The 26755-nt window shown below is 46.5% G+C and overlaps 1 protein-coding gene across 1 annotated transcript; it reads left to right on the forward strand.

Annotated features, from left to right (window-relative positions):
* The first annotated feature begins 3033 nt into the window (after positions 1-3033).
* Positions 3034-26755, forward strand: LOC147101133 (beta-1,4 N-acetylgalactosaminyltransferase 2-like). The gene is made up of 6 exons (XM_085966015.1): positions 3034-3203; positions 4459-4587; positions 15489-15595; positions 15696-15733; positions 15845-16025; positions 26538-26755. The coding sequence occupies exons 1-6, from the start codon at positions 3034-3036 to the stop codon at positions 26753-26755; spliced, it is 843 nt and encodes a 280-aa protein (XP_085822141.1).

The following is a 26755-nucleotide window of genomic DNA, read 5'->3' on the forward strand; positions in this document are numbered from 1 at the left end:
TGAGCAAGGTGCCTCAACATCTGCTGAAACCACAGGGGAAGCACCACATAGAAGCACGTGTAAGACAAAGTTAACACATAAATAGTCACAAGGTTAGTCACTTGGGTGTTTTGATGTTATACAAAGTAAAGATTATCATCGTTATTTTAATTGTAATAAAGTAATGCGATGGCAAAGATTCAAAGAGTTGGCCTATGTGTGTCCAGAAATGGAAGTGTCACAGTGAGGTGTCAGGGTGCCTTTCATTGGTAATGATGGTGGTGAGAGTGATAGGAACCCACAGGTTATTGTACAGATGGTGTATGGTGTGCTATGAAGGTTGGCCAGACACTCATTTCCATGTGTTTGCTTCGAAAACTTAAGCGAATCTGGCATGGATTAGTGCATCCCTTGCCTCACGGCCAGCAATGTGCTCGCGTGCTGGTGGAACTGACACAGCCACCTCCGTAAGGTCTTCCTCCTCTGAGGAGGAGGAGAAGGCTGTGCACTGAGCCACTTGTTCCTCAGGTAGCGCTAAGCCATGATGCTGTGCGATGTTGTGCAGTGCACAGCAGACCACGATGATTCTGGAGACCCTGGCTGGTGAATACTGTAGGGCTCCACCTGATCTGTCGAGGCATCTGAATCACATTTTGAGCAAGCCGATGGGTTTGCTCGATGATGCCTCTGGTGGAAATTTGTCTCGCATTGTAGCGCTCCTCAGCTTCGTTTGATGGGCTCCTCAATGGTGTCATTAGCCATGTCTTCAGGGGATAGCCCTTGTCTCCAAGTAGCCATCTGGAAAGTTGGGTTGGTGGATTGAACAGCTGAGGCACACTAGACTGCCGCAGGATGAACGAGTCATGGCAGCTGCCAGAGAACTTGGCGCAAACATGCGTAATGTTCTTCCTGTGGTTACACACCAGCTGGACAGTAAGGGAGTGGAAGCCCTTGTGGTTGATAAATACAGCTGGGTTGTGATGGGGTGCCCTAATGGCCACATGTGTGCAGTCTACGACACCCTGCACCCTTGGCAAGCCTGCCACATTTGCAAAGCCAATAGCATGCGCGGTTACACTTGCTTCATCCATGGAGAAGTGGATGTAATTGTGCGACTTTGCAAAGAGGACATCAGTAACCTGCGTGATGCAAGTGCGTGCGGCCGACTGGGAGATGCCGCTGATGATCCCTGGAAGGACCCTGAAGCAAAAAAGTTGAGGACGGTGGTGACTTTGACAGCCACTGGTAAGGAGTGTCCACCCGCTCCTCTGGGCTCCAGGTGTTGGTGCAGCATTGTGCAGATGTCAGCGACTACCTCTCGCAGAAGTCTCAGCCTCCTTTGGCACTGTTGCTCACTCATGTTGAGGAAGCTCATCCTCTGCCTGGTATCTCCTGCGGCGAGGTGCAGTCCTGCGCTGACGCCCTCTGCTCTGTGCAGTATCAGGTGGCTGAGGAGAAGGTTGGCGCTCCTGTTGTTGCTGCTGCTGTTGTGCCTGGTTCTGCTGCTGCCACGGCTGCTCTTCCTCCGATTCTGAGGACCAGGACGAGAGGGTATAAATGGTTCCCATTCTGTTGGTATATATTTCAGTTGAGGAATAGATGTTATAAGTCAATGTGGGGAGAGGGTTTTCCAAAGAGGTCACAGTGCATATGGATCTCAGCTTAAACACTTATAAACTCAATGCAAAATGTGTTCCAACACCTCAAAACACAAAGTTCTGCCACCTGAATGTCAGCCATGTTACAGGTCCACTTTTCTGCTGCAGGTGCAGCTGTCAAGAATTCAGGTCGTTGCTGAACCCGGCATAATCAGCTGGCATGTTTGGCGCAAGACGTGGAACACGCTGAAAATGTCATAAAATGGGAAGAGCCTGGTAAAATGGGATTATGTAGGCAGTTAACAAGTTAAACCATATCCTACATGTGGTTTAATGCCAAATCTCTCGGCTAGGTGCCAGTGTAGCAAAGCTTGTGGAGGAGCAGGGCAACTCGGACAGCAACTTTCTGATTTCTGCGTTTAACTGTGCATGTGCTGATGCCGGAAGTTGCTGTCCGATTTGCTCCTTAATAATGGTAAATGCTGATAGCCTCACTGTTATTCCTACTGAAAAATCCGGGTCAATGTTCCCACAAAGAATACCTGTTTCACAACCCAATTAGTTTAGACTGGCAATGCCCAAATAGCACTGCTCATGCCCAAAGAAGTAGATCATATCCTGATATCTCTAATTAGCTCATGCAAAGCATAACCCAAATAAAACTGCTGGGTAGTAAAAAAAAGTTGTGTTTAGTTCAAAACATTCAGTGGTCTCCATCTTGGGCAGGCATGTACAACAGTACAGACCAGTTACCAAAATCTTACCTGCTTAGACAGTTAATGAGACTGACCATATATGGGAAACTCTCGTTTAAACGGCACCTAAGTATCCGGAATTCTCTATTAACCGGCAAAATTCATACTCCGAAAACAACACCTCACTAACCGGAAATGTTGCCAAGCCCGAGTCCGAGTCTCCCGCGGTGGCCGAGTTAGTCAGTGGGGGTAGTTCTCCAAACTGCCACTACTCGGCTTCTTGGCGCTGTCAGAAGTCCGAACACCTCAATAACAGGAGTCAGACTCTCCCGCGCTGCCGGGAGTACCCAATTACTGTATACTGCACATTTCTTGATTTTTAAATTTTTGTTTGTTAAAAATAGCCTCGGTGGATAACCCTCTCCGTCATCCGGAATTTTTAATCAACCAGCACCATCCCGGTCCCATCGGTGCTGGATACCAAAGAGTTTCCTGTAGTAAGGAATTATAACAGTACTGTATTCCAAAACCTGTCATTTGTATTTTCGTCATGTATCTCATATTTTTGCTTAAGCTAAAATCCTCATTAATTTTGATAAATAAAATACTACAAATTGCGATTAATGAGTATCATAACAATAAAGTACAATACTTTCTAAAGGCTCTGAAATGATTTTGCATGTATTGCTTAACTCAAATATTTAATTCTTAATTCTGCTTGTATCTTTTTCAGCATGCAACGCAAAACATTTTGCCAAATCATGTTGATTTTAGTGTTGGTATTTTTGCTCATGATATTCATTGACAAGAAATGTATTACATCATGGAATTTAATTCCAATCATGAGAAGTCAGAACCCCATTGCTACCCTGCACTTAAACCTCACACCATCAGAAAAACTAACCTATCTGTCTCCGTATGGAGGAAGCTGGTTAGCCTTGTTGTATAATATTTATTATGTGAAATGAATCCCGTTTTAGAAATTTTTTAATATATTCTGAATTCTGTCCTTGGAATATCTAAGGAATTTTGTTTTGTGTCCACCTGTTGCAACTTTCCTTTATTTAAAGCAGACAATTGTCAGCACTAAGTCTATTGCGGAACAGCGCTTATAAAACTGGTGAATACCCCCACTCTGCTGACCCACCCATTGCCGATGAGAGAGCGGCTCCTGGAGATCCCTGAAGGCACTTTCCCTGAATATTACATGAATGAACCGAGCATTCTCCAAGGTGTCAGGGCCGATGGCAGTGCCCGCCTACTAGCAGCCAACCCATGGACACAGTTCAACTGTAGAGCAAAGCTGTTCTCGGTACTAGCCCTACCTTTCCCTGCTGATGCTGAGCCCTTCTCCGGGAGGTCTGTATATATGTTCCAAATGGACACCATGCCTGAGCTGGTTCATGATGCCATTACACAGAATGGCTAGACTTGTCTTTGGGAAGCGATGTTGTGTAATACCATTAGTGAAAAAGTTGAAGGCAGGTTGAGAGACAGCAAGGAAAGATGGTTAGGAAGGGAGTTCTAAAGAGCAGGAACATAATGGCTGAATGATCGACATCCAGTGGTGAATGGAATGGGCCTGGAGACAGCATCAATCAGCAGTCAAGACAAACAATTGAAAAGGAGCTGTTTTAGAACAGGATTGAAAGCCTAAAGGATAAAGATGTAGATAAATGATGAATACTTTATGGAACATGATGGCTCATTCACTGTTAGAGCCACTAGGTCATATAATGACATTGAATTGAGGCAATTAACCCCACTTGGATATGGCTGACAAGATAAAACCTCTTGATGCAGCTATCAATGATTCAGCTAAAGGTAAACATTAAAATCTTTCCATTTGTAAGTACTTTGCTAATTGTGTGTCTCAACTTGTGGCTAAATACTCACACATGCCTACCCAAGAACCTAGGGACAGAATGGAATAGTTGAGAAAGCTACATCACTGTGAAACAACCCAAACCACGTAGCTGTTCACTTGGGGTTCTCAATAATTATTATTGAATGGTTAAAACATTTCCTAACCGGGTTGGCAAGGGCAGTATCAACGGTTAAGTGGATCTGTCTTATGAATCAATGTAGCAATACGTACGTTGAATGTGATTATAATGAGTAGATATATGACTGTCCTCTTCTTTTATTTGTCACTTTGGCTAATGCCAATTTCAAATCCTCTACAGGTCATATGGCAAAAATATTTGCACCTGTAACATTGGGAGACTATTGCCTTTAGAAAAATCTTATGATCAGAAAGATATTTCATCAGTCAAAGAAAGGAGAAAACTACAGTATGAACGACACAGAAAGAGGTATCTAGTTTGGAAAATGTCTTTTGAGCAGTTACTCTCACAAAGCGCACAGTCGGTCTCCCAAAAGTCCAAATCTACCCGAAGTAATCCAAGATTAGGATGCAGATTAAAACTCCTTCTTCCTCAACACCAAACTCAGAAGGCCCCCATTCCCTGGCCTGTAGTTAATGCAAATTTAACAACAGTCTTATGCTATAAGCACATGCCCTGGATTGGCACTGCCCAAACTAATTTCACACTGGACCATTACAGACAGAGGAGAATCTCATTGTGAGCTGGATTTGAGCCCAGATCCCATTGGTCAGAGACCAGAATATAACCCACAGGTCATTTAATTCTTGTGGGGACCTGATAGAGGTTTTCAAGATTATGAAAGGGTGAAAGGGTTCGATAGGATTTGATAGGGCAGATGTAGAGAAATTTTTCCACTTGTGGGTGAGTCCAAACTAGATAAAATATAAGATAGTCGCTAATAAATCCAATCGGAAATTCAGGAGAAACTTCTTTACCCAGAGAGAGGTAAAAATGTGGAACTTTCTACCACAGGGCGTGGTTGAGATGAATAGCACAGATGCATTTAAGGGGAACTAGATAACTACATGAGGGAGGAAGCAATAGAAGCAAAACATTCCAGCATAAACCAGTTTGGCTGAATATCATGTTACTGTGCTGTAGACTCTCTGGGGGAGAAACTTGTTTTAGCCAGCAAAGTTGCCGGTATCACGATGCGGTCTCCTCTACATTGGGGAGACCAAATGCAGATTGGGTGACCGCTTTGCGGAACACCTCCGTTCAGTCCGTAAGGGTGACCCCGAGCTTCCGGTCGCCTGTCATTTCAATTCACCGCTCCATTCCCACTCGGACCTCACCGTCCTTGGCCTCTTGTACTGTTCCACGGAAGCTCAACGTAAACTCGAGGAACAGCACCTCATCTTCCGATTAGGCACTCTGCAGCCTTCCGGTCTCAATATCGAGTTCAACAATTTCAGATCATAACCTCGGCCCCCATTTCATTTTCACTTATATTTTTCCACTCCTTTCCTTTCCCCCCCCCCTTTCCTTTTGTTTCTCTCTCACACCTGGCAGCTATCTTTTGCCCTGCCAGTACACTTTACACCTAATCACAGCCTATTACCATCTCGTCTAGCTTCTAATCTCTTTTACTTCTTTTGGTTCTTTTATTCTTTTGTCTGATCGCAGCCCTGCCTTCGATCTAGTTCCTTTTCTCTCCAGTTTTGAAGAAGGGTCAAACCCGAAACGTCAACTCAAATTTCTCTCCACGGATGTTGCCTGACTTGCTGAGTTTTTCCAGCATTTTCTGTTGTTTGCCGGTATCACCTGCCATGCAACGCCCTCCTGGAGGCATTGCTGGAGGCATCTGAGGTGAAGTTTGTGTGCAGGTGCGGCATTGTAGCTTCCCACAGCCTCTGGAAGTGAGGCTGTGGAGCTCACATGGAATTGTGGGTAATGAAGAGGTCTGAGAGTTAAAGGGGCCATGCTCACTGAAGCAATACAAATTAATATGGTGAAACAATACAGTTCTCTGTCCTTCCTGCCTTTAAAAACAATATTTAACATTGACCCAGATATTCTGATCCCTATGGGCTGTGTATCCACCCGTAGGGACATCGGAAATGCCAGTTTCAGGCATGCACTGCGCATGCGCTGAAAACCGGCATTTCCGATCTGTCAAGAATGGTCTTGACAGATCCTCCGGCTGCCCTGGAGAAGGGCCTCTGCGGGCGGATAGTTCCGCTTTTTGGAGACCCTCTGCCCGCAGAAAACCCTTACAATTCTTACGCCTGGTAAAAGGAGGATAAGAGTTGAAAAAAGTTTTTAAAAACATTTTTTTTCACTGATTTATCATTTTAAAATACTTTAAAAAAAGGTACGTTTATTTTTAGCCCCGTAAAAAATTTTAATTATTTTTTTTTTTAAATTAACTTTTTGTTTAACATACTTTATTGTAATTTTAAGTCATTTTAAAAATGTGATTTTTTTAAAAATGTATTTAAAGTTTTACTATGTTTTTGGGGTGATCTCCATTCATATATTTGACAGGTCTTCCTGTCAAGTGTATGAAGGGAGATTCCCTTCTGTGATTGGCTCCCCATGGCCCACGTGATCCCAGGGATGCTGCGAACTGCCTGTGCCTCTGGGATACGTGGGCCCTGCGCACTTGGAGTTTGGAGAGGCCCAGGAGCGGAAGCGTGTGCGTCCCGGGAGCCCTCAGGTAAGGGCGTAGATTTTTCCAGATCGCAGGCCTCCGTCCAAGGGAGGTCTGCAATCGGAAAATACGGGCCATTAAAAAGAAGTCCCAATATTCAGCTCTTAAAGCTGAATTCCTTGTCTAACCTCAAAAAATGGGAAAACTGCCTCAGCACTAACACAAATGGCTCAGCAAGCCAGGGAAGGGGCACCCAGGGTCTCGCACGCAGCACTCCAGCTTTGTGCAGGGGGTCAACACTGCAAGACAGGCCCTCTACCCACAGGGGCCAGGAGGCCCTCCAGAAACAATGATGTGGGACCACATCGCCGAGCCCGTCACTGCCAACAGTGTTTCCCCCACCACCTGGCTACAGTGCCCAAGGAAGTTTCATGACCTCAGACCATTGGTCAAGGTCATTGAATGCATCTTCAAAAGCCATCTCCTATTAACTGCACCACTAGCCTCACACACTGCTCAATGAACAACCCCCACCCCCAATCACTCACCTACCAATAATCTGCACCAATCACAAGGCACATTTCCCATTCCTAGCCTCACCTCACCCCTTGGAGGAGATGGTGCAGGCCATTCTTGGCAGGGGCATGGCTGAGCCCTTGGCCAGCGGCAGAGCTGAAAGGATAAAAGATGCTGGTATCCTCATACATTATCCTCCTTCTGGCATGCACCTCATGCTCTCCCGCCCTCCCATCACCACAACTCCATCATAGTGCCTTCCTCATTTCACACCCCCAAGAAATGCAGCCTGCCCAGCCAGTGGGTGACAAGAAGAGGGAGAGGAGAGTGAAGAATAACAAGAAGAAGGTTGATTTGAAACTCCCAGCCACCAGCTCTTCAAGGTCAACCAGTAAGGACAGTTGCAGTGTCCCCCACTGAAAGTCAGCAGCAGTCCACCAGCCATGCTGCAGCCACTGGGGTAGCACTGCGTGACATCAGTAGGCAAAGGCACACACAAGCCACTCACTAAGAGAATGCATACAGGTGATGAGTTGATTTCTTGATGTCACATTGGATGGCTAGATGTATATATGTGGATTGGAAAGTTTGCTTTGTGGTGGCTTTAATTTCAGCATTGTGGCCAAGAGGATGTTGTGATGGTCAGTAACAGATGATAAGGTGTGGGACTAATGTTGAAAGGGGAATTGGAGTTGTGGTCACTGGGACCGCAGCGTATGATTCCATCCCAGATATCCCGGCCACAAAGGGGCTGTCTGGGTTACATCCTTCCGTTTGATTTCTCCTCTTCGGCTTCCTCCTCTTCTGTGCCTTCCTGGAAATACTCAGCTGGTCAGCCAGCATCTCAGCCTGAGACGTGAAATCTGTTTTTCTCTCCACGGATGATGGCTGACCTGCTGAGTATTTGCAGCATGTCCTGTCTTGTCAAAGCCCTTCCTTTACCACCTGAGCCCTTGCAAGTGTCCAGCAGCACTGCCTACACACTTAAAAAAAAACTTTTCACATCTATTGCAGCAGTTCAATAAAATCAAAAAACCCAGTCCAAAACCTTAATTGCAACCTGACCTGAACAATGTGTCTGTCCATTTAAGAGGTGCAGACATCGCCACTGGCAGCCTGCTTGCACGCCAGATTAACCTAATGTACTTAGGACCCAGCGCTGAATTCAGTGCTAGGGTCAAAGTTTGCGCTTAAAGTCACAACGCCGTCATTTTCTCCAGCATGGCGCTGACAGTTATCGGCAGCGCAAAGGTAAGCATGAAAAAAACGGCCACCGCAGGAACCGCCAGCAGCTGGCAAAAGAGCGGCAGCCGCCGTTGCAGCACCATTTAATGGCACTACAGAGTGCTGCTAAGGCCTCAAATTTCTAGCCATATCTATATGAAATCCTCTCGCATTTTATATTGTAATCAGGGGCATGGCCAGCATTTTGCAATGGAATTAAACTATTTATTTCAGAGGTTTTAGGAAACAAGACTAGCTCACCATGTTTAACTCTCTGAGGGGAGTGAGCCTTTGCCTTAGTGGTGGGATTCCCATCTGTGAGTCAGAAGGTGCAGCATTTAAACTCTGCACCAGAGAGTTCTGGCAAGTGGGGCTCCAGCGGTTGACTCCGGCTCTGAATTCTGGGTTGCAGGATATTTGAATCTGGTGGGTTGTGGGAGCCCGTAAAACCCTTCACGACTTCACACCACAACAACAACTTGCATTTCTATAACAGTTTTAGAATAGTAAAAAGTCCCACGGCCCTTCACAGGAGCGTTATCAAACAAAATTTGACACCGAGACACATACGGAGATTTTAGGAGAGATGACCAAAACGTTCGTCAAAGTGGAAGGTTTTAAGGAGCGTCTTAAAGGAGGAGAGAGAAGCGGAGAATATTAGGCAGGGAGTTCCAGAGCTTAGGGCCGAGACAGTTGTAGGCACAGACGCCAGTGGTGCAGCGATTAAACTCAGGATGCGCAAGAGGCCAGAATCGGAGGAGCGCAGACAGCTTGAAGAGTTGTGGGGCTGGAGGAAGTTACAGAAATAGTGATGGGCGAAGCCATGGAGGGATTTGAAAACAAGGATGAGAATTTTTTAATTGAAGCGTTACCGCACCAGGAGCCAATGTAGGTCAACAAGGTGATGGGTGAATGGAACTTGGTGCAAGTTAGGATACGGGCAGCAAATGAGCTCAAGTTTATGAGAGGCTGGGCAGGAGATTGTTGGAATAGTCAAGTCTAGATGTAACAAAGGCATGGATGAGGTGGAAGCCTTGGTGATGGAGTGGATATGTGGTCAGAAACTCATCTCAGGATCAAATATGACACTAAGGTTGTGAATTATCTGGTTAAGCCTCAGACAGTTGCCAGGGAGAGGGATGGAGTCGGTGGCTAGGGAACGGAGTTTGTGGCCAGGATCGAAGACAATGGGCTGGATTTTCATTGAGAAGTCGGGTAGGAGGAGGGACTACAACTTTCGGGGTTGTAGTCCCGCCTCCATCGAGTTCTAGCCAACCCACTCGATTTTCACTTGATTGACCTTGTTGAGCCCGCCCAGTGGGCTCAGCGGGCCAATTAGGGGCCACCCGGCAACAGGTGACGTCACAGATTGATATTTCATCTGTCAAGACCTTTTGACAGATGAAATATCAGCGTTTCACAGCTGTTTGAAGCTGTCAAACACTGACAATCTGTATTCTAAGTTAATTCCTTCCTCTCAGGATGATTTAGAGATCTCCCCAGAACAGAAAGCTGAATGCTGCAATTTTTGACAGCTCGCAGCCATTCTGCTTTCTGTGCCGGTGAGATGAGGGACTCCCGAGACCGGAAGGAAGGAAGGCTGTAAAGGTATGTAAAACTTATTTAAACACTTTACACACACCAAACACACTTACCTTTGCACTCATGCACCCATCACTCACCTGAACACCGGACATCTTGACCCCTCCAAGCCCTTCATCCCGACGGTCCGCCTCCTCTAACTTGGCGTGGTTTGGAGCCATCGGGAATCCCATACTTCACCATTAAAAATAGGGATTAGGCTAAAAACTGCCTGTTAACTACCTGTTAACAGGCAGCTAATTGGCACTAATCCCCTTCCCGCCTCGGGGAGGCGGGTCCCAGTGCGGGACGGGTATCCACCTCCTTTGAAACTGGCATGGAGGCGGGTTGGGGGCGCGATGGGTTCGGGACCCCCGATTTTGGGATTTTAACCCTCCGCACGCCTCCAGTCCCGTCTCCACGGCCCAATGAAAATCCTGCCCAATGGCTTTGGTCTTCCCAATATTTAGTTGGGTGAAATGTCTGCTCATCCAGTACTGAATATCAGACAAGCAGTGTGAAAAATTAGAGACAGCAGAGGGGTCAAGAGAGGTAGTGATGAGGTAGAGCTGGGTTTCATCAGCATACATGTGAAATCCGACGTCGTGTTTTAGAATGAGGTCGCCGAGGGGCAGCAGGTAGATGAGAAATAGGAGGGGGCCGAGGATAGATCCTTGGGGGACGCCAGAGGTAATGGTAGAGGAGCGGGAAGAGAAGCCATTCTGGCTAGGACTGGATAGATAAGAATGGAATCGGGTGAGTGCAGTCTCACCCAGCTGGTCGACTGAGGAGAGGCATTGGAGGAGCTTGGCGTGCTTAACCACGTCAAAGGCGGCAGGCATGTTGAGAAGGATGAGACCTTTACCAAGGTCACAGTCACATAGGATGTTATTTGTGACATTGGTAAGGGCAGTTTTAGTGCTGTGGCAGGGGCGGAAACCTGATCGGAAGGATTTAAACATGGGTGGCAATAGCACGTTCAAGGACTATGGAGAGGAAAGGGAGGTTGGAGATAGGGTGGTAGTTTGCAAGGACAGAGGGGTCAAGGGTTTTGTTGAGGAGAGGGGGACAGTACCTGAGGAGAGGTAACCGTTAACAATATCAGCTAACATGGGGGGTCAAGAAGGCAAGTTGGATGGTCAGCATTTTGGTGAGAATTGGGTCGAGGGAGCAGGAGGTGGATCTCATGGACAAGATGAGCTTGGAAAGGGCATGAGGGGAGATCGGAGAGAAACTAGAGAAAGATGCGAGTTCAGGGATAGGGCAAGGGGGATCCTTAGAGGAAGTTTGGTCCGGCGGGCTAGGGGAAGGGTGGGAAGCAGCAGAGGCAGCTGAACAGATGGCATCAATCTTAGCCCATGAGCTTCTCGCATTTGTTGTTGGAGGTGAGGGTGGAGGGTGCAGGGGAGAGGTGTTTCAAAAAAAAGTTTGTAGTGGAGAAGAGAAGGTGAGGGTTTTCTTTGCATTCCAGGATGATTCTGGAATAGTGAGCAGTTTTTGGCAGAGGAGAGCAGGTCCCGATAGTGCTTTATGTGGTCCAGCCAGATCTGGCGATGAACGGCTAAACTAGTTGTCCACTATAAACGTTCAAGTCGGCGTCCCTTGGACTTAGGACAGTTATAAACTCAGCAGGTAACAACAGCGGTGGGGGTGGGCTGTAAGCTAGACAAAGTTACCGTAAAACTTAAGCAAATGAATAGCAGATGAGACAGCAGCTGAGTCTTACAGTGTAGTCCAGTGGAGAAGTGTAGTCTTGACATGTGGAGAAGTCCAGAAATTTGGAATCTAAACTTGAGCAAAGATCCAGTCCTCACTGAAGAAATTAAAGAGGTCAGGGTATGGACAGTGGGCCCAGGTAACTTTAAACAAGCAGTTAGGGCTAAAATGCACCCACTATTAGAGCCAGGGGAACTTAGACAGTGGAAAAGAGAAGATTGTAGGAGAAAGGGCAAAGGATGGCCAAGGATAGAGTTGCACAACAAAGGAGCTCCCTAGGGAACTGGCAGCCCAGGAGCCATCTCAACAGAGGTCTATTCTCCAAGGGAAGGGAATGAAAATAAGACAAACAAACCTCTCTGAGGGACAGGGCTAGGATTTGAAAGTGAGCACAGAGGTCTATTCATTTCAAAAGAGTTTAATGGAGAAATCGAGGAAGGGGGCTCAGGATTATTCTTCCTAGGTTTTACTGTAGCTTTTCAGCTGCTGCAATAACATTTTGGGGTCAGTGGAATTTTAACTGGAGATTCAGGTTGATCAGCAGACATTTGATTCAAGTTTATTGTAGTTGAAAACAAAAGTAGAGTGCATGTACAAAGTTGTATTGTTATAATGACTTATATTTCTATACAGGAATGAATCACCCATGAAGAATGGTGGCATCGTTTAGGCGTTGATAGTCGCCGCATGGCCGCCATCCGCCGCCAGGCTTCGGGACGATGTGGAGGGGTGAAGACCAGGGACTATTCGGCCGGCAAATAATCCCTAACCGTTCCATGGTCGCGAACTCCGCTTTTGCGACCTCCAGCTTGCCAGGTTCCAGGCGCCGGGCCCGCGCGTAGACCGGGGGGCCATTGGTGGTGATGTGGTGTTCCACACCATGTTTCGTGGCTGTGGAGGAGAACGTGGGTCTTGTCAGGTCGGGGAATTTGCCGAGCAGGCGAGCGAACTCATCCGGAGCCGGAAAAGCACAGGCGACGGTGCACAACGTAGTGTTACTGCGGTAACAAGGGATAGAATGAAAAGTTGCCACGTTGATCAACCGCCGGTTCCTCACGTCAACCAGGGGGCTTTTGGCGCACAGGAAATCCGCGCCGAGAATGGGTTGTGAAACCTTGGCCGTCACAAACTCCCAGTAAAAACGTTGGCCCCCGAAACACAACTGCACCCGCCGTCTGCTGAAGGTCCGAATCGCTCCGCCATTGGCCGCTTCAAGGGTGAGGCCATGAATCCCGGTCTGCACATCGAGGGCGGACGCGGGTAATATGCTGCACTGCGCCCTGGTGTCGCACAGAAAATGATGACCGGAGAGAGTATTGGTGATAAACAGCAACTTGCCCGCGTTGCTGATTGCCATCGCGGCCGCGGGGCGCCCGTTAGACCCGTTCCTCGGTGGTCGTAGTTTTTTGTTTTGGGGGAAACTGCAGGGAGGGCGGCAACGTCTCGCTTTCACGCCGAACTGCGCGTGGTAGAAACACAGCCCAGCAGGCTGACGAGCCGGGGCGGTGTCTGTGGGGGATGGGCGCCTCGTGGCGGTGCAGTACTGCTCAGTAACCGCGAAAATTTTGTCTGCCTCTGCCGCGAGTGCTGCGCAGTCCTCAACTTCGGATCTGGCCAGGGCAGCTTGCACCTGTTCTGGTAGCTGGCTGAGGAATATTTCACGGAATAGGAAGCATTCCGGTTCGGAGCCAAGGAGTGTGAGCATTTGGCTCATTAACTCCGAAGGCTTGGAGTCCCCGAGCCCGGGCATAGCGAGCAATCGACGGGCGCACTCCGCTTTAATGAGCCCGAAAACTTGCAGCAACCGCGCCTCGAGGGCTTCATACTTGCACTCCGTTGGAGGGTTCTCGAGGAGGCTGACGATCCGCGAGGCGGTAGAACTGTCGAGTGCGGAGACCACATAGAGATATTTGGTCTGATCCGCAGCGATGTCCCTCAGGGCGAATTGGGCCTCGACCTGAATGAACCACGAGGTCGCTTTCTGCACCCAGAATTGCGGTAGCTTCAGCGAAATGGCGTTGGCCTCCATGCTGTGTCCTTTTTGTGAAAAACGTTCACAAAAAACGGGGTCACCAATGTAGGAATTGACGAATTCCTAACTAATAACTGAGGTCGACTCAGGAGATCAATCAAACAGGTCTTTAATGTAAGACTAAACGAGTTCAAACAGTTTGATGAGATCGATACAGGAGAGCCACGAAAACAGGTCTTAACAAGATGGAGATTCCACGAGGACTGCCTGAGCAGTCACGTGGTTTGCGATGTGACGTCATCGCATTTGCCCACATTTTCCCGTGCTCTTAAAGGGGCCACGCCCCGTGCATACAAACACTATATACAAAACCAAGTAATGTCTAACACAATGGTACCGGCTTAGGCTGGTATTAGAACATCGTTAAAGGGAATTATATACAGTTGCCCAGAGTCATTCAGTGGCTCCGCCACAATATATTGATTAATATATTTGTTGAGTTCTTGTGTCCCGATTTGCTATTTTAAAAAGAAAACGGTGTGGTTGTTGTGAAATGTAATTTAATTTTGAACAATAGAAAATTAAAATGTTGAAAAATTATTCTTTCAAATAAAGTTTTTTCATGGTCAATGCAAATACCATGCTGTGGTTTGAATCAATAAAATTATTTGCATGTCTATATTCCATGTTAATTCATATTTTGAGCAGCTTTGAGAAGACTCTAGAGTGATGGATTTTACTGTATTAAACTGGCAAAAATTATCTTACTAGATTGACAGAAGTTAGTAGTAATGAGCAATCATGTACATGGTAATGAGTTAATACAAATCATTAGGCCTGAAGTTACTGTTCTTTCACAAAGTAGGGGTTTAGTGAGCATTACTTAGGTTTTGAAATGTTACCACATGCTCGTAAACCCCTTATTTTACTGATTATCTTCTATGTGAGATAACATACACTGCAATGCTTGCACAATAGGCATTCAAAAGACCAAGATCAATATTATCCACCACTTTTTAACAATTCTAAGCACCCACTTAAAACATTTAACTAGAAAGCAAGAAAGAAAGACTTGCATTTATATAGCGCCTTTCACAACCTCAGGATGTCCTAAAGCGTTTCACAGCCAATTAAGTACTTTTGAAGTGTAGGGGGTGATTTTGCCAATGGGGACATGATGGAGGCGGGACTGCTGCTTGTCGGGTTTTAGTCCCGCCTCCATCGACGTCCGGCCAACCCACGCTATTTTCCCTTGATTGACCTTGTTAAGCCCACCCAGTGGGCTTAGCAGGCCAATTAAGAGAAAGCCAGTTACTGGTGACGTCAGCGAGTGACTTTTCATCTGTCAAGAGCTTTTGACAGATGAATTGTCATCGTTTGACAGCTCTGTGAAGCTGTCAAGCACTGACAATCTGTCTTCTAAGTTGAGCCTTATAGAGAATGACCTCGATAATGAAAAGGGGTCCAGGAAACCGTGACGCCATTCTTTTCTGAAGAGGTTGGTCGGAGGAGCATTTCTCTGCTGTATTGGGATCTCCGAGTTATTCCCACCCCTCATGCTGTGCATTTTCAGCAGCTGCAGTAACATTTTTCGTGTCAGTGCGACTTCAAGTGAAAACTCCAGATTAGCAGCAGACATTTGATTAATGATGATGATTATAGACAAATGTAAAAAGGTGTGTTCAAAGTTGTATTGTTCTTCGTATAATGCCCATTTCTATACAGAAATGAATCACCTGTGAAGAATATAATCATAGCCCAACCCAATTCTCCTCTAAGCTGTCCAATCCAAGGCGTTGAAGTAATGCCTCTGTATACTATTCTCATCCCAGGTTTGTACATTGGTTTCATTTTTCAGTAAACATGAAAATAATACAATTTTATTTTTCACTTCACATAAAAATGAATCTGTTTAAATGTAACTTTCTTTAGGTTTAGGGGTGCATGTCTTCCAAAGAGAGAACTATATGGTATGTAAAACCTTAATGAACAGCAGTCATTGACATACAGAGAACCAAAGAAGTTTGTAGAATGGATGATATTTGTAAAAAAAAAGTAAATTATTTGCTTTCTGTACCAAGGTCAAACTGAAAGCTGCACAAGGACTATTCAATACAATTGTTGAAACTTCTGAAGGTGTGTTAAATGGATTAGGTGAAAAAGAATTGACAATAACGAGCCCAAGTTTGGAAATCATCAATAATATACTCAAATATGTCACTTATACAAGCATAAGGTATCAAATTGACACTGCTGATTTAGGTAAGCACAACATTCCCTACTTAGTCCTTAAAGTACTACTGAAGCTAGAAGGTTTTAAGATTTTTGACTCCTGGCACGAACTACCAAGTCCTAGTACAAAGGTAGCCAGAAGTGCAGTGTGTGGGTTACGCACAATTTTTTCAAGTCAGCTCATTTCCATAATTACTCGCGGCTTCAAGTGCAGCTTTTGCCTAACCATTTGCCTAGACTAAGGAGTGGCGGGAAAGATACCAGTAAATCCCGATGTGTGAAATTTAAAGAGATACAGCCATTTAAAGGAAATTGGCTGTATAAGGGTCAAAAATTCTTATAGCCTTTGAAAAAGCTCAAAAGACACTTCAATCCTTTGGTAGCATGCAGTTGTTGGTAAGGCTGAAGGGGGAAGAAGTGCCGGACAAAAATGAAGTGAAAGGAAAGTTAATATGAAGGAATAATACAGAGGCTGGGGGCAAATGACTGAGCAGCCTAGCACCTGACCCTGTTTCAATGGCTGGAGAAGTGGGCATTATGCTGTATGAAGTTCCCCTCCGTGATGAAATATATTCCATTGATCACTGCCTGTGACTGTGGTCGGTTTCAGTGTCATTTCCCTTCCCCCAGTCCTCATTGTATTATGTATTGGAATGTGCTGGAATGTGCTGTGTGTAGGGCTCCGCCCATACCTGGCCCCTTTTGTAAGCTGGCTCAGTCTGGCCTCAGCCTCCAGAAGGAAGACATCTCTCTTTAACGTGTTACTTTCTAAGTTAATAAAAGCCTTGTTTTGTTTCGCTAACATCGAGTCTCGGAACTTATTGAGGCACATCACCCTCCAAGTCACACACCATCCTGACTTGGAAATATATCGCCGCTCCTTCATCGTCACTGGGTCAAAATCCTGGAACTCCCTACCTAACAGCACTGTGGGAGTACCTTCACCACACGGACTGCAGCGGTTCTAGGTGGCAGCTCATCACCCCCTTCTAAAGGGCAATAAATGCTGGCCTTGCCAGTGACATCCACATCCCATAAAAACAAATTTTAAAAAATTGGCTGTGTCAGAAGGTTCCCCTTATTGACAGTCCAGGGTACCTTCTCCATAGGGCAGATGTGCATCATGCCTACAATAAGCCTGGGGCATAAAAGGTAAGGGCTGAGGTGCCATTGACAGTGCAGTGCCTGTGCTGGAGTTTGATTACAGCCAGATTGCAGCATGCAGCACACCCTCTGTCACTGCCTCAGTGTTAATTTGGAGCCTAGGCAAACAAAATGCTTCAGACAAATCCAGGTAAATGCTACTGTGTCGGTGTTTGCAGGTCAGATGCTATAAAGGCAGGTAGGCACTGATTCCTGTGGTAAAATCTCAACTGCCTGTCATCTGCCGGATGCTCCTTCTCTTCCTCCTATAAGCATGAAAATAGCAGGAATCCCATAACCCCCATTGCTCATATTCCTAGGACTTAAGCGAAATATAGCAGTAACAGAAACCGTGGCACAAATTTTGTTCCACGAAATGACCAAAAAAAATGAAGCGCAATAAATACAGAACCATTTACAAAACGCCAACAAGCAAAGGGAACCTTGGATGACAAGGGATATACAAAAATGCATTAGGAAAAAAAGGGGGGCTTTTGGCAGTTACAAAAGACTAAAGACGGAGGAAGCCCTAGAGGAGTATAAAAAGTGCAGGGGCATACTTAAAAAAGAAATTAGGAGGGCAAGGGGGGCCATGAAATAACACTGGCGAGCAAAATAAAGGAAAATCCTAAGATGTTTTATAAGTATATTAAGGGCAAGAGGATAACCAGGGAAAGGGTAGGGCCCATTAGGGACCAAAGTGGCAATCTGTGTGTAGAGCCAGATGATGTAGGCGGGGTTTTAAATGAATTTTTTGCATCTGTGTTCACTATGGAGAAAGACGATGTAGACATAGAAATCGGGCAAGGGGACTGTGACATACTTGAACATATTAGCATCGAGAGGGAGGAGGTACTAGCGGTTTTAGCAGGCCAAAAAGTGGATAAATCCCCAGGCCCGGACGAGATGTATCCCAGGCTGTTGTGTGAGGCAAAGGAGGAGATTGCAGGGGCTCCGACACAAATTTTCAGAACCTCTCTGGCCACAGGGGATGTACCAGAGGACTGGAGAACAGCTAACGTAGTACCATTATTCAAGAAGGGTAGCAGGGATAAACCAGGGAATTACAGGCCAGTGAGCCTAACATCTGTGGTAGGGAAATTATTGGAAAAAATTCTGAGGGACAAAATTAGTCTCCACTTGGAGAGGCAAGGATTAATCGGGAATAGTCAGCATGGCTTTGTCAGGGGTAAATCACGTCTGACCAATCTGATTGAATTTTTCGAGGGGGTGACTAGATGTGTGGATGAGGGAAATGCTGTGGATGTGGTTTACATGGATTTCAGTAAAGCTTTTGACAAAGTCCCGCATAGGAGACTGGTCAAGAAGGTAAGAGCCCATGGGATCCAGGGTGCCTTGGCGCGTTGGATCCTAAACTGGCTGAGTGGCAGGAGGCAGAGGGTGATGGTCGAAGGTTGCTTTTGTGACTGGAAGCCTGTGTCCAGTGGGGTACCTCAGGGATCGGTGCTGGGACTCTTGCTGTTTGTGATCTACATAAATGATTTGGATGAGAATGTAAAAGGTATGATCAGTAAGTTCACAGATGACACGAAAATTGGTGGGGTGGTAAATTGCGAGGAGGAAAGCCTCAGGCTACAGGACGATATAAACGGGTTGGTCAGATGGGCGGAAAAGTGGCAAATGGAATTTAACCCTGAAAAATGCGAGGTGATGCATTTTGGACGGACAAATAAGGCAAGGGAATACACAATGAGTGGTAGGACCCTAGGAAGTACAGAGGGTCAGAGGGACCTTGGTGTACATGTACATAGATCCCTGAAGGCAGCGGAACAGGTAGATAAGGTGGTTAAAAAGGCATATGGGATACTTGCCTTCATTAGCCGAGGCATAGAATATAAGAGCAGGGAGGTTATGATGGAGCTGTACAAAACACTGGTGAGGCCACAGCTGGAGTATTGTGTGCAGTTCTGGTCGCCTCACTATAGGAAGGATGTGATTGCTTTGGAGAGGGTGCAGAGAAGATTCACCAGGATGTTACCTGGGATGGAGCGCCTCAGCTATGAAGAAAGACTAAACAGGCTGGGGTTGTTTTCCTTGGAGCAAAGAAGGCTGAGGGGGGACCTGATTGAGGTGTACAAAATGATGAGAGGCATAGATAGGGTAGATAAAGAGGAACTTTTCCCCTTAGTAGGGGGGTCAATAACAAGGGGGCATAGATTCAAGGTAAGGGGCAGGAGGTTTAGAGGGGATTTGAGGAGGAACTTTTTCACCCAGAGGGTGGTTGGAATCTGGAACTCACTGCCTGAAAGGGTGGTAGAGGCAGGAACCCTCATAACATTCAAGAAGCATTTGGATGAGCACTTGAAATGCCATTGCATGCAAGGCTATGGACCAAATGCTGGAAAATGGGATTAGACTGGACAGGGATTGATGGTCGGCGCAGACACGATGGGCCGAAGGGCCTCTTTCTGTGCTGTATAACTCTATGACTCTATGACCCTTTAAAGCCATTAGATTAACAGCCTCCGGCCTCTTCAATTTATATTTTCAATATTGAACAGCTGGTTAGTAATCCTGGCTGCCCTTTACATATGGACATAAGTAAGATGCAGGACTGAGTGTGCAATGCAGTGTAATTACTGAGAAATAACAGGAACATCTACATGACAGCAGGTAACTTTAATTTTAATGTTGTAATGATGCCTCTGTCTCTTTCTAGCAGGAACTCCCTGTAAGGTTCAATTCGCCTGCAGGAAATGCACATTATGGATAGAGTTTGACAAAACCTGATCTCCACTTGTTCCGTCCCTACAGAGCCCAAAATCGCGGCTCATATGTACAACCTGAATCTAAAATAAATCCCTTTACTTGGTAGATTACTCCAGACCTCCTTTCATGTTGGAGAAAGTGTGAAACAGTAACTACTTGTTGAAAAACAAAAAGATTGTTAATTTTGTTTTTTGTTCCCTATGCCAAGAGACTATTCCACCTAACAGAATGAGGGCTCTTCCCAGATCTCTGCCTGTGACACAATTTGACTGTCCATTATTCTTTCATGAGAGCACTCTCCGCATTCTTTTAGTTTTCACTGCACTCCCTCAGGGAAAAACCATTGGCCTGGATTTTGCACTGAGATTAACAGTGAGGCTATTAGCGTTCACTGTTATAATGGAGTAAATCGAACAGTGACTTCCGGAGTCCACACATGCGCAGTTAAACGCGGAAATCCAGAAGCTGCTCTCTTTATTTCACTTGCTGTGCCTGATTTACAATGGATTAAATCTAATTTATACTTCCTGGTTTAGACTCCGTGGGCTGGATTTTTCCAACCTCGGCAGGTCCATAGTAATGTCGGTGGCGTGTGGGGACCTCGCATTGTGTTGATCCCGGCCTCCAACAAAATATTCCAATGATTGGGCTTGTTAAGCCCACCCTGCGAAGTTCCCAGCCAATTAATAGGAAGTGAGTCTGATGACGTCATTTGATGATGCATCATCAGCCGGTTTCCTTAAAGGGGCCATGTCCAAATTGATTTTGACAGTTCTGCTGTCAGTATTATACAGCATTGAGGTGCTGCAAACACTGACAAGCACTGCACAAAGGGGCACGACTGTACCTAGACTTTCCCATGACTCCCTCCATATGCTTATGGAGGGAGTCACAGCACACAGGGAGGTTCTCTTTCCTTCCCATGAGTGGAAGAGACCTCCCTAGGATACCAACGCAGCCTGGTTGCACATTGCACAGATCATCACAAGCAGGGATGTCGTCAGGAGGACCAGGCTGCAGTGGTGCAAACCTTTCAATGATCACAATAGATCACGAAACGTTACTGCAAAGCTACACTCAACCTCATCCTCCTGTGCTACTCATCACATCCCTATCATTCTGCCTTCCCTACCCTACTCCTGCACATCCTTACTCACACCAACTTACCTTGCACCTTCACCCATCCCTCTCTATCTACATTATCACATCCCCATCTCACTAGCCGCCCCTCACACTCACCCTCATCCTAGTCCAATCATAACAACTAACAACACACAAGGGTAGGCACTTGGGTGCTTTAGCGAATGGTCATGTAAACTTTCTGTTAATGTGTTGTCAAGCATTGAAATCCTTATTGTCATCACTGTGCCTTCTTGGACAGATTGGTGTGCACATTTGAAAGTGCGTTAGTGAGTTCCAGTGAATGGTGAGAGATAACGGCCTAGAAATTGACTATAGCCCCGTTTGGGGCGTCAGCCTCGCCAGGGTGCTAAAAGTAGCGCCCCGGAAGCAGTCGCGGCCACCCGCCGGAAATTCAGTTGGAGCATCCCAAAGGGAAGCGCGGTGCTACTGGAGGCACCCTGCATCCCTCTTGGGGCGCTGCAACTGAATATTGTAGCACGCTGTGGCACGTCGCGCTGCGGTACTGCAGGCCTTCCTCCCCTTCTTAAAGGGGAGGGGCCTTGTGCAGCGTGATCTGGGGCCCAGCTGGGCCCCCGAGGATCGCGAGTGCTGGCAAAAGAGCCCGGCACCGAGGAGAAGTGCCGGGCTCTTGGAACGCAGCCGGCACTCCACCGGGTGGTGGGGGTGTTTCAGGAGGCCGGGGACGGCAGCGCGGAGAGGTGCTGGCAGGCGGCCAGCAACAAAAATGGCCACCCCGCACCTCTCCTTTAATTAGCGCCTCTACCGCCGCAGGTAGGCCCCTTTGAACCGGTCGCACATAGCGTCTGGCGTTAAATCAGGGGGCACATCTAAATATCGTGATCGGGTCATCAGCGGGGCGCTGCGCACACCGATGACATCATCGGTAGCGGCGCAGCGCTAACGGCTAGTGCCACCATTAGCGTCCCGCTAAATTTAGCGGGAGGCATGGCCAGTGGCTTCCGACCCACTTAGCGCCCTCTTAAGGCACTAATGGGTGGTGCAGCTCACTGAATTTCTAGGCCAACGTCTCCCCCTCCCCCAGTGGTGATGAGTATGAAAGGAATGGCTTGCACATTGTAGGGATACTTTATGGTGCTGGTGTGGGGAGGTACCAATGGTACATCATGTGGCAGCCAGGGTGTACAGTATTAAGTGAAGCAAATTTGGACATGGTGAGTCTATCGCTGGCATCTCGGGCAGCAATATGCATGGGTGATGATGCCGAGTCCAGTGCAGCATCAGTTGATTGCGGAGCAGGCTGGTTTGGATGTTGGTGCTGCTGGTGTGTCAGGTGATGCTGGTGTTGGGGCTGATCGTGTTGGGATTCTGAGGACCAAGGTGAGATTTTTTCAATGGCACCGATGCTGATGGAATAGATGACAGGGAGGTTGAGATGACAGAAGTAATGTCAATGTTGAGATAGGTTGTTCCAAGGAGGTGACCGTGGATAGAGAGATTACTCCAAACACTTCAACAGTGCATAAAGCTCAAAAGTGGGTTCCAAATCATTAATGCTCCAGCTTCTAAGATTGTGAAGTGAACAGCTGTGAAATGGTAGGTTTTATACCACTTTTGCAGCTTTCACCTATTCACAGCAATCCAGAGTCGTTGAGAACCCGCCACACTTACTTGACGTGATAGCCGCTCTCCAGGAACCTTGTTGAAAACCTGGTAAAATGCTAAGTACATGGGAAAATGGTTCTTAACTACCTTTTAATAAGCTTTTAAATATCTAAATTGGCTGTCCCGCTGCTTGGTGGTGGGTCTGTTCAGGGATGACAGACCCGACACTTAGGAAACTCACAAGGAGGCGGATTCAGAGCGGGATACCGATCCGCTGTCAATCTTTGTGATTTTTACAGCAGACCCACCTCCAAACCCGCACTCTGAGTGCTGGCAGAATTCAGCTCTGTGTGGCTCAGTGAGGATTCTTCAACCTGATTGGTGGAAGAGCCACGGTGTTGCTTGTCCTGCTCTCACATGTCACTGATCCCCTGTAAAGGGCACCACGCTGGATCAGACACCTGATGATGGCAAGTTGCCATTCAAAAGCCCACAAAAAGTCTGTGGGCAGCTGTCAGCGTGATGAACAGCAAGCGACGTCCCTCCGCCGCTGACCGCTAAACCCAGGCCATTGCCTCAGCTCTGAATCTCACCATCTTGTGGGGAACCATGGGTGAAATCCTACCACAACCTACTGCTCTCCTCCATCATGTTGAAATTTCTTATTTAAAACACAGCTCATATCAACAGGGTCCAGCAAAGTTGTTCTTATTATAGCTTCTGCTTTGATATAATGGGGGATTCACCAGGACCAGCAAGATGGTTGAAATAATGGGGTTCAATATAGATTTCTTATCACTGTTCATTAAGATTCTCCACTGCATTTTATGATCCATAATAAAATAAGTTTTCTTTAAAAAAACTTAATTTTCCTATCCTATATAAGAAGTGCTCCTTTAATTTTGTTTTAAGCAATCAGTAGATTTACTCATTTGGAGTTTTGTACATTTGTTGTGCAGAGATGTTTTAGACAGTAGCTGTGGGAGTCAGTGGGCTTGCAGTGAATGTTGGTCAATAACCTATCCCCAGAGATGGAGACGGAGACGGAGAAGTCGAGGAAGGGAAGGGAAGAGTTGGAGATGGACCATGTGATGGTGAGGGAAGGGTGGAAATTGGAGGCAAAGTGAATTAAATTGTCTAGTTCAGGGCGAGAGCAGGAAATGGCCTAAATCATCTACCTTTGATTCCTGTCCTAAAACCAACTTTCTATCCATGCTACGACAATTCTCATACTCAATGCCTGAATTTTTGCAACAAACCTATGAGACACTTTATCCAATGCCTTTTGAAAATCCATAAACATTAGAGCTACTGGATCCAATTTATCTATGACCACGAATGGGTGGGTTGGAGGGGGGGGGGGGGGGGAGGGGAGTGAAAGTTGAAAAAATGTGAACCCCAACCCCAACCCGCCCACTTTCAGCTAGGAGAGATGGGGGCGCGGGCTGCCAACCCGTTGCCAGGAGATGGGTTGGCAATTTGAATATTATAATAAGGCCTGAAGCCTCCACTTTAACCTGCTTTGCAGGTTTTACTGCAGGCGGCCGGGGATCCTGGGGCTCGGGATTCCCAGTAGCTGCAACGAGGAGGCCTCAGCCTCAGCCTCGGGGAGCAATCCTTGTGGGCCGGGAGGCGCAGGAGTGTTTCCTCCCAGCCCCCCAAGCTCCCCCACCATCAGCCTGGCCCTCCCCGGGGTCGGGGTTCAGACAACCCTCCCCCCCACAGGATTGAACCCCCCAGTGATCACAACTCGGCCCCGGGGTCGGGGATCATAACCCCCCCGCCTCCCCAACGGGCTTGGACCACAACCCACTCCAGGGGGGATCTGACCCCGCCTCCAGAGCATCAGAGCCCCTCCCACCACCATTCTGGGCCTAGCTCAGGTGAGACCTGGCAAAATCCAGCCTAATGTGTTTAATAGTTTGCAAACAGTTTTTTTAAACTAGATTACAAAGATTATTTCAGTCAGGTGCTGAAAAAGCACTGCCAGCAATGCTTAGCAAAAACAGTTGTTGATTTGTCAATCTCCAAAATAGATCTTGATAAATATCTGATTAAGTATAAGATTTAAAGTTATGTGTGTAATCGAAGATCAAAAAATACTCCATGGGATATAGTAGCTCTGGGTCACTCAAGGAAGGCCTCAAGTGTGGGGTACAGCCACTCAGATTGAGTAAATTGAGATTTTAGGATGGATAGATGTTTTGGAATTTCACTTTGGATGAAGTGCCTTTCCTTGTTCCGCATTATTTGTAATCAGTATTTGTAAGGAAATGGTGTTAGGGAAATTGACGGGATTGAAGGCCGATAAATCCCCAGGGCCTGATAATCTACATCCTAGGGTACTTAAGGAAGTGGCCCTCGAAATAGTAGATGCATTGCTGGTCATCTTCCAGAATTCGATAGACTCTGGCACAGTACCCATGGATTGGAGGGTAGCTAATGTTACCCCACTATTCAAAAAAAGTGGTAGAGAGAAAACGGGGAATTATAGACCGGTAAGCCTGACATCGGTAGTGGGGAAAATGCTAGAGTCCATTATAAAGGATATAATAGCAGAGCACTTGGAAAACAGTGACAGGATCGGACAAAGTCAACATGGATTTACAAAAGGTAAATCATGCTTGACTAATCTACTGGAATTTTTTGAGGATGTAGCTGGTAAAATACATAAGAGAGAACCAGTGGATGTGGTGTATTTGGACTTTCAGAAGGCTTTCGATAAGGTCCCGCATAAGAGATTAGCGTGTAAAGTTAAGGCACATGGGATTGGGGGCAAGGTATTAACTTGGATAGAGAACTGGTTGGCAGACAGAAAGCAAAGAGTTGGAATAAACGGGTCTTTCTCCGAGTGGCAGGCAGTGACTAGTGGGGTACCACAGGGATCGGTCCTAGAACCCCAGCTATTAACAATATATATTAATGATCTAGACGAGGGAACTAGATGTAATATCTCCAAGTTTGCAGATGACACAAAGCTGGGTGGGCATGTGTGCTGTGAGGAGGATGCTGAGAAACTCCAGTATGATTTGGACAGGTTGGGTGATTGGGCAGAAGCATGGCAGATGCAATATAATGTGGATGAATGCGAGGTTATCCACTTTGGTGTCAAAAACAGGAAGGCAGATTATTATCTGAATGGCAATAGATTGGCAGAAGGGGAAGTGCAACGAGACCTGGGTGTCCTTGTGCACCAGTCGCTGAAGGTAAGCATGCAAGTGCAGCAAGCGGTTAAGAAGGCAACTGGTATGTTGGCCTTCGTAGCGAAAGGGTTCGAGTACAGGAACAAGGATGTCTTGCTGCAGTTGTACAGGGCCTTGGTGAGACCACATCTTGAGTATTGTGTGCAGTTTTGGTCACCTTATGTAAGGAAGGATGCTCTTGCCATGGAGGGAGTGCAGCGAAGATTCACCAGGCTGATACCTGGGATGGCAGGAATGACGTATGAGGAGAGATTGGGTCGATTGGGCTTATACTCGCTGGAGTTTAGAAGAATGAGAGGGGCTCTCATTGAAACTTATAAAATTCTAACAGGACTAAACAGACTAGATGCAGGAAGGATGTTCCCGATGGCCAGGGAGTCCAGAACCAGGGGTCACAGTCTAAGGATAAGGGGTAAACCATTTAGGACAGAGATGAGGAGGAAGTTTTTCACCCAGAGAGTGGTGAACCTGTGGAATTCTCTACCACAGAAGGCAGTAGAAGCCAATTCATTAAATATATTCAAGAAGAAGTTAGATATATTACTTAAGGCTAAAGGGATCAAGGGATATGGAGAGAAGGCAGGGACAGGGTACTGAATTTGAATGATCAGCCATGATCGCATTGAATGGCGGAGCAGGCTCGAGGGGCCGAATGGCCTACTCCTGCTCCTATCTTCTATGTTTCTATGTTTCTATCTCAATGTCCGACTATTTTTCTACACTAATATTAATCACCAAAATGTATTTCAATCATTCCTAGAGTTTTTCATTGATGGTCTTGGTAGTTTGCTTGTGGGATCGTGCAATGATGTCAACTTTGGCCATCAGAAGAAGGGTAAACCAACACAGGAATCACTGAAGGCAGTTGAAACGAGATATGCAACCTTTCGACATGCAAATAAACGTCAATTCAAATCCCGTCTTGCTTTGGTCCATTTCAAAAATTGGCTTAAATGTTACAGCCAATACAAGCACTGA

Source organism: Somniosus microcephalus, chromosome 24 (assembly GCF_052327205.1).
Source record: "Somniosus microcephalus isolate GS21.2 chromosome 24, FLI_Smic_1.0, whole genome shotgun sequence".
In the NCBI taxonomy this organism is placed as follows: domain Eukaryota; kingdom Metazoa; phylum Chordata; class Chondrichthyes; order Squaliformes; family Somniosidae; genus Somniosus; species Somniosus microcephalus.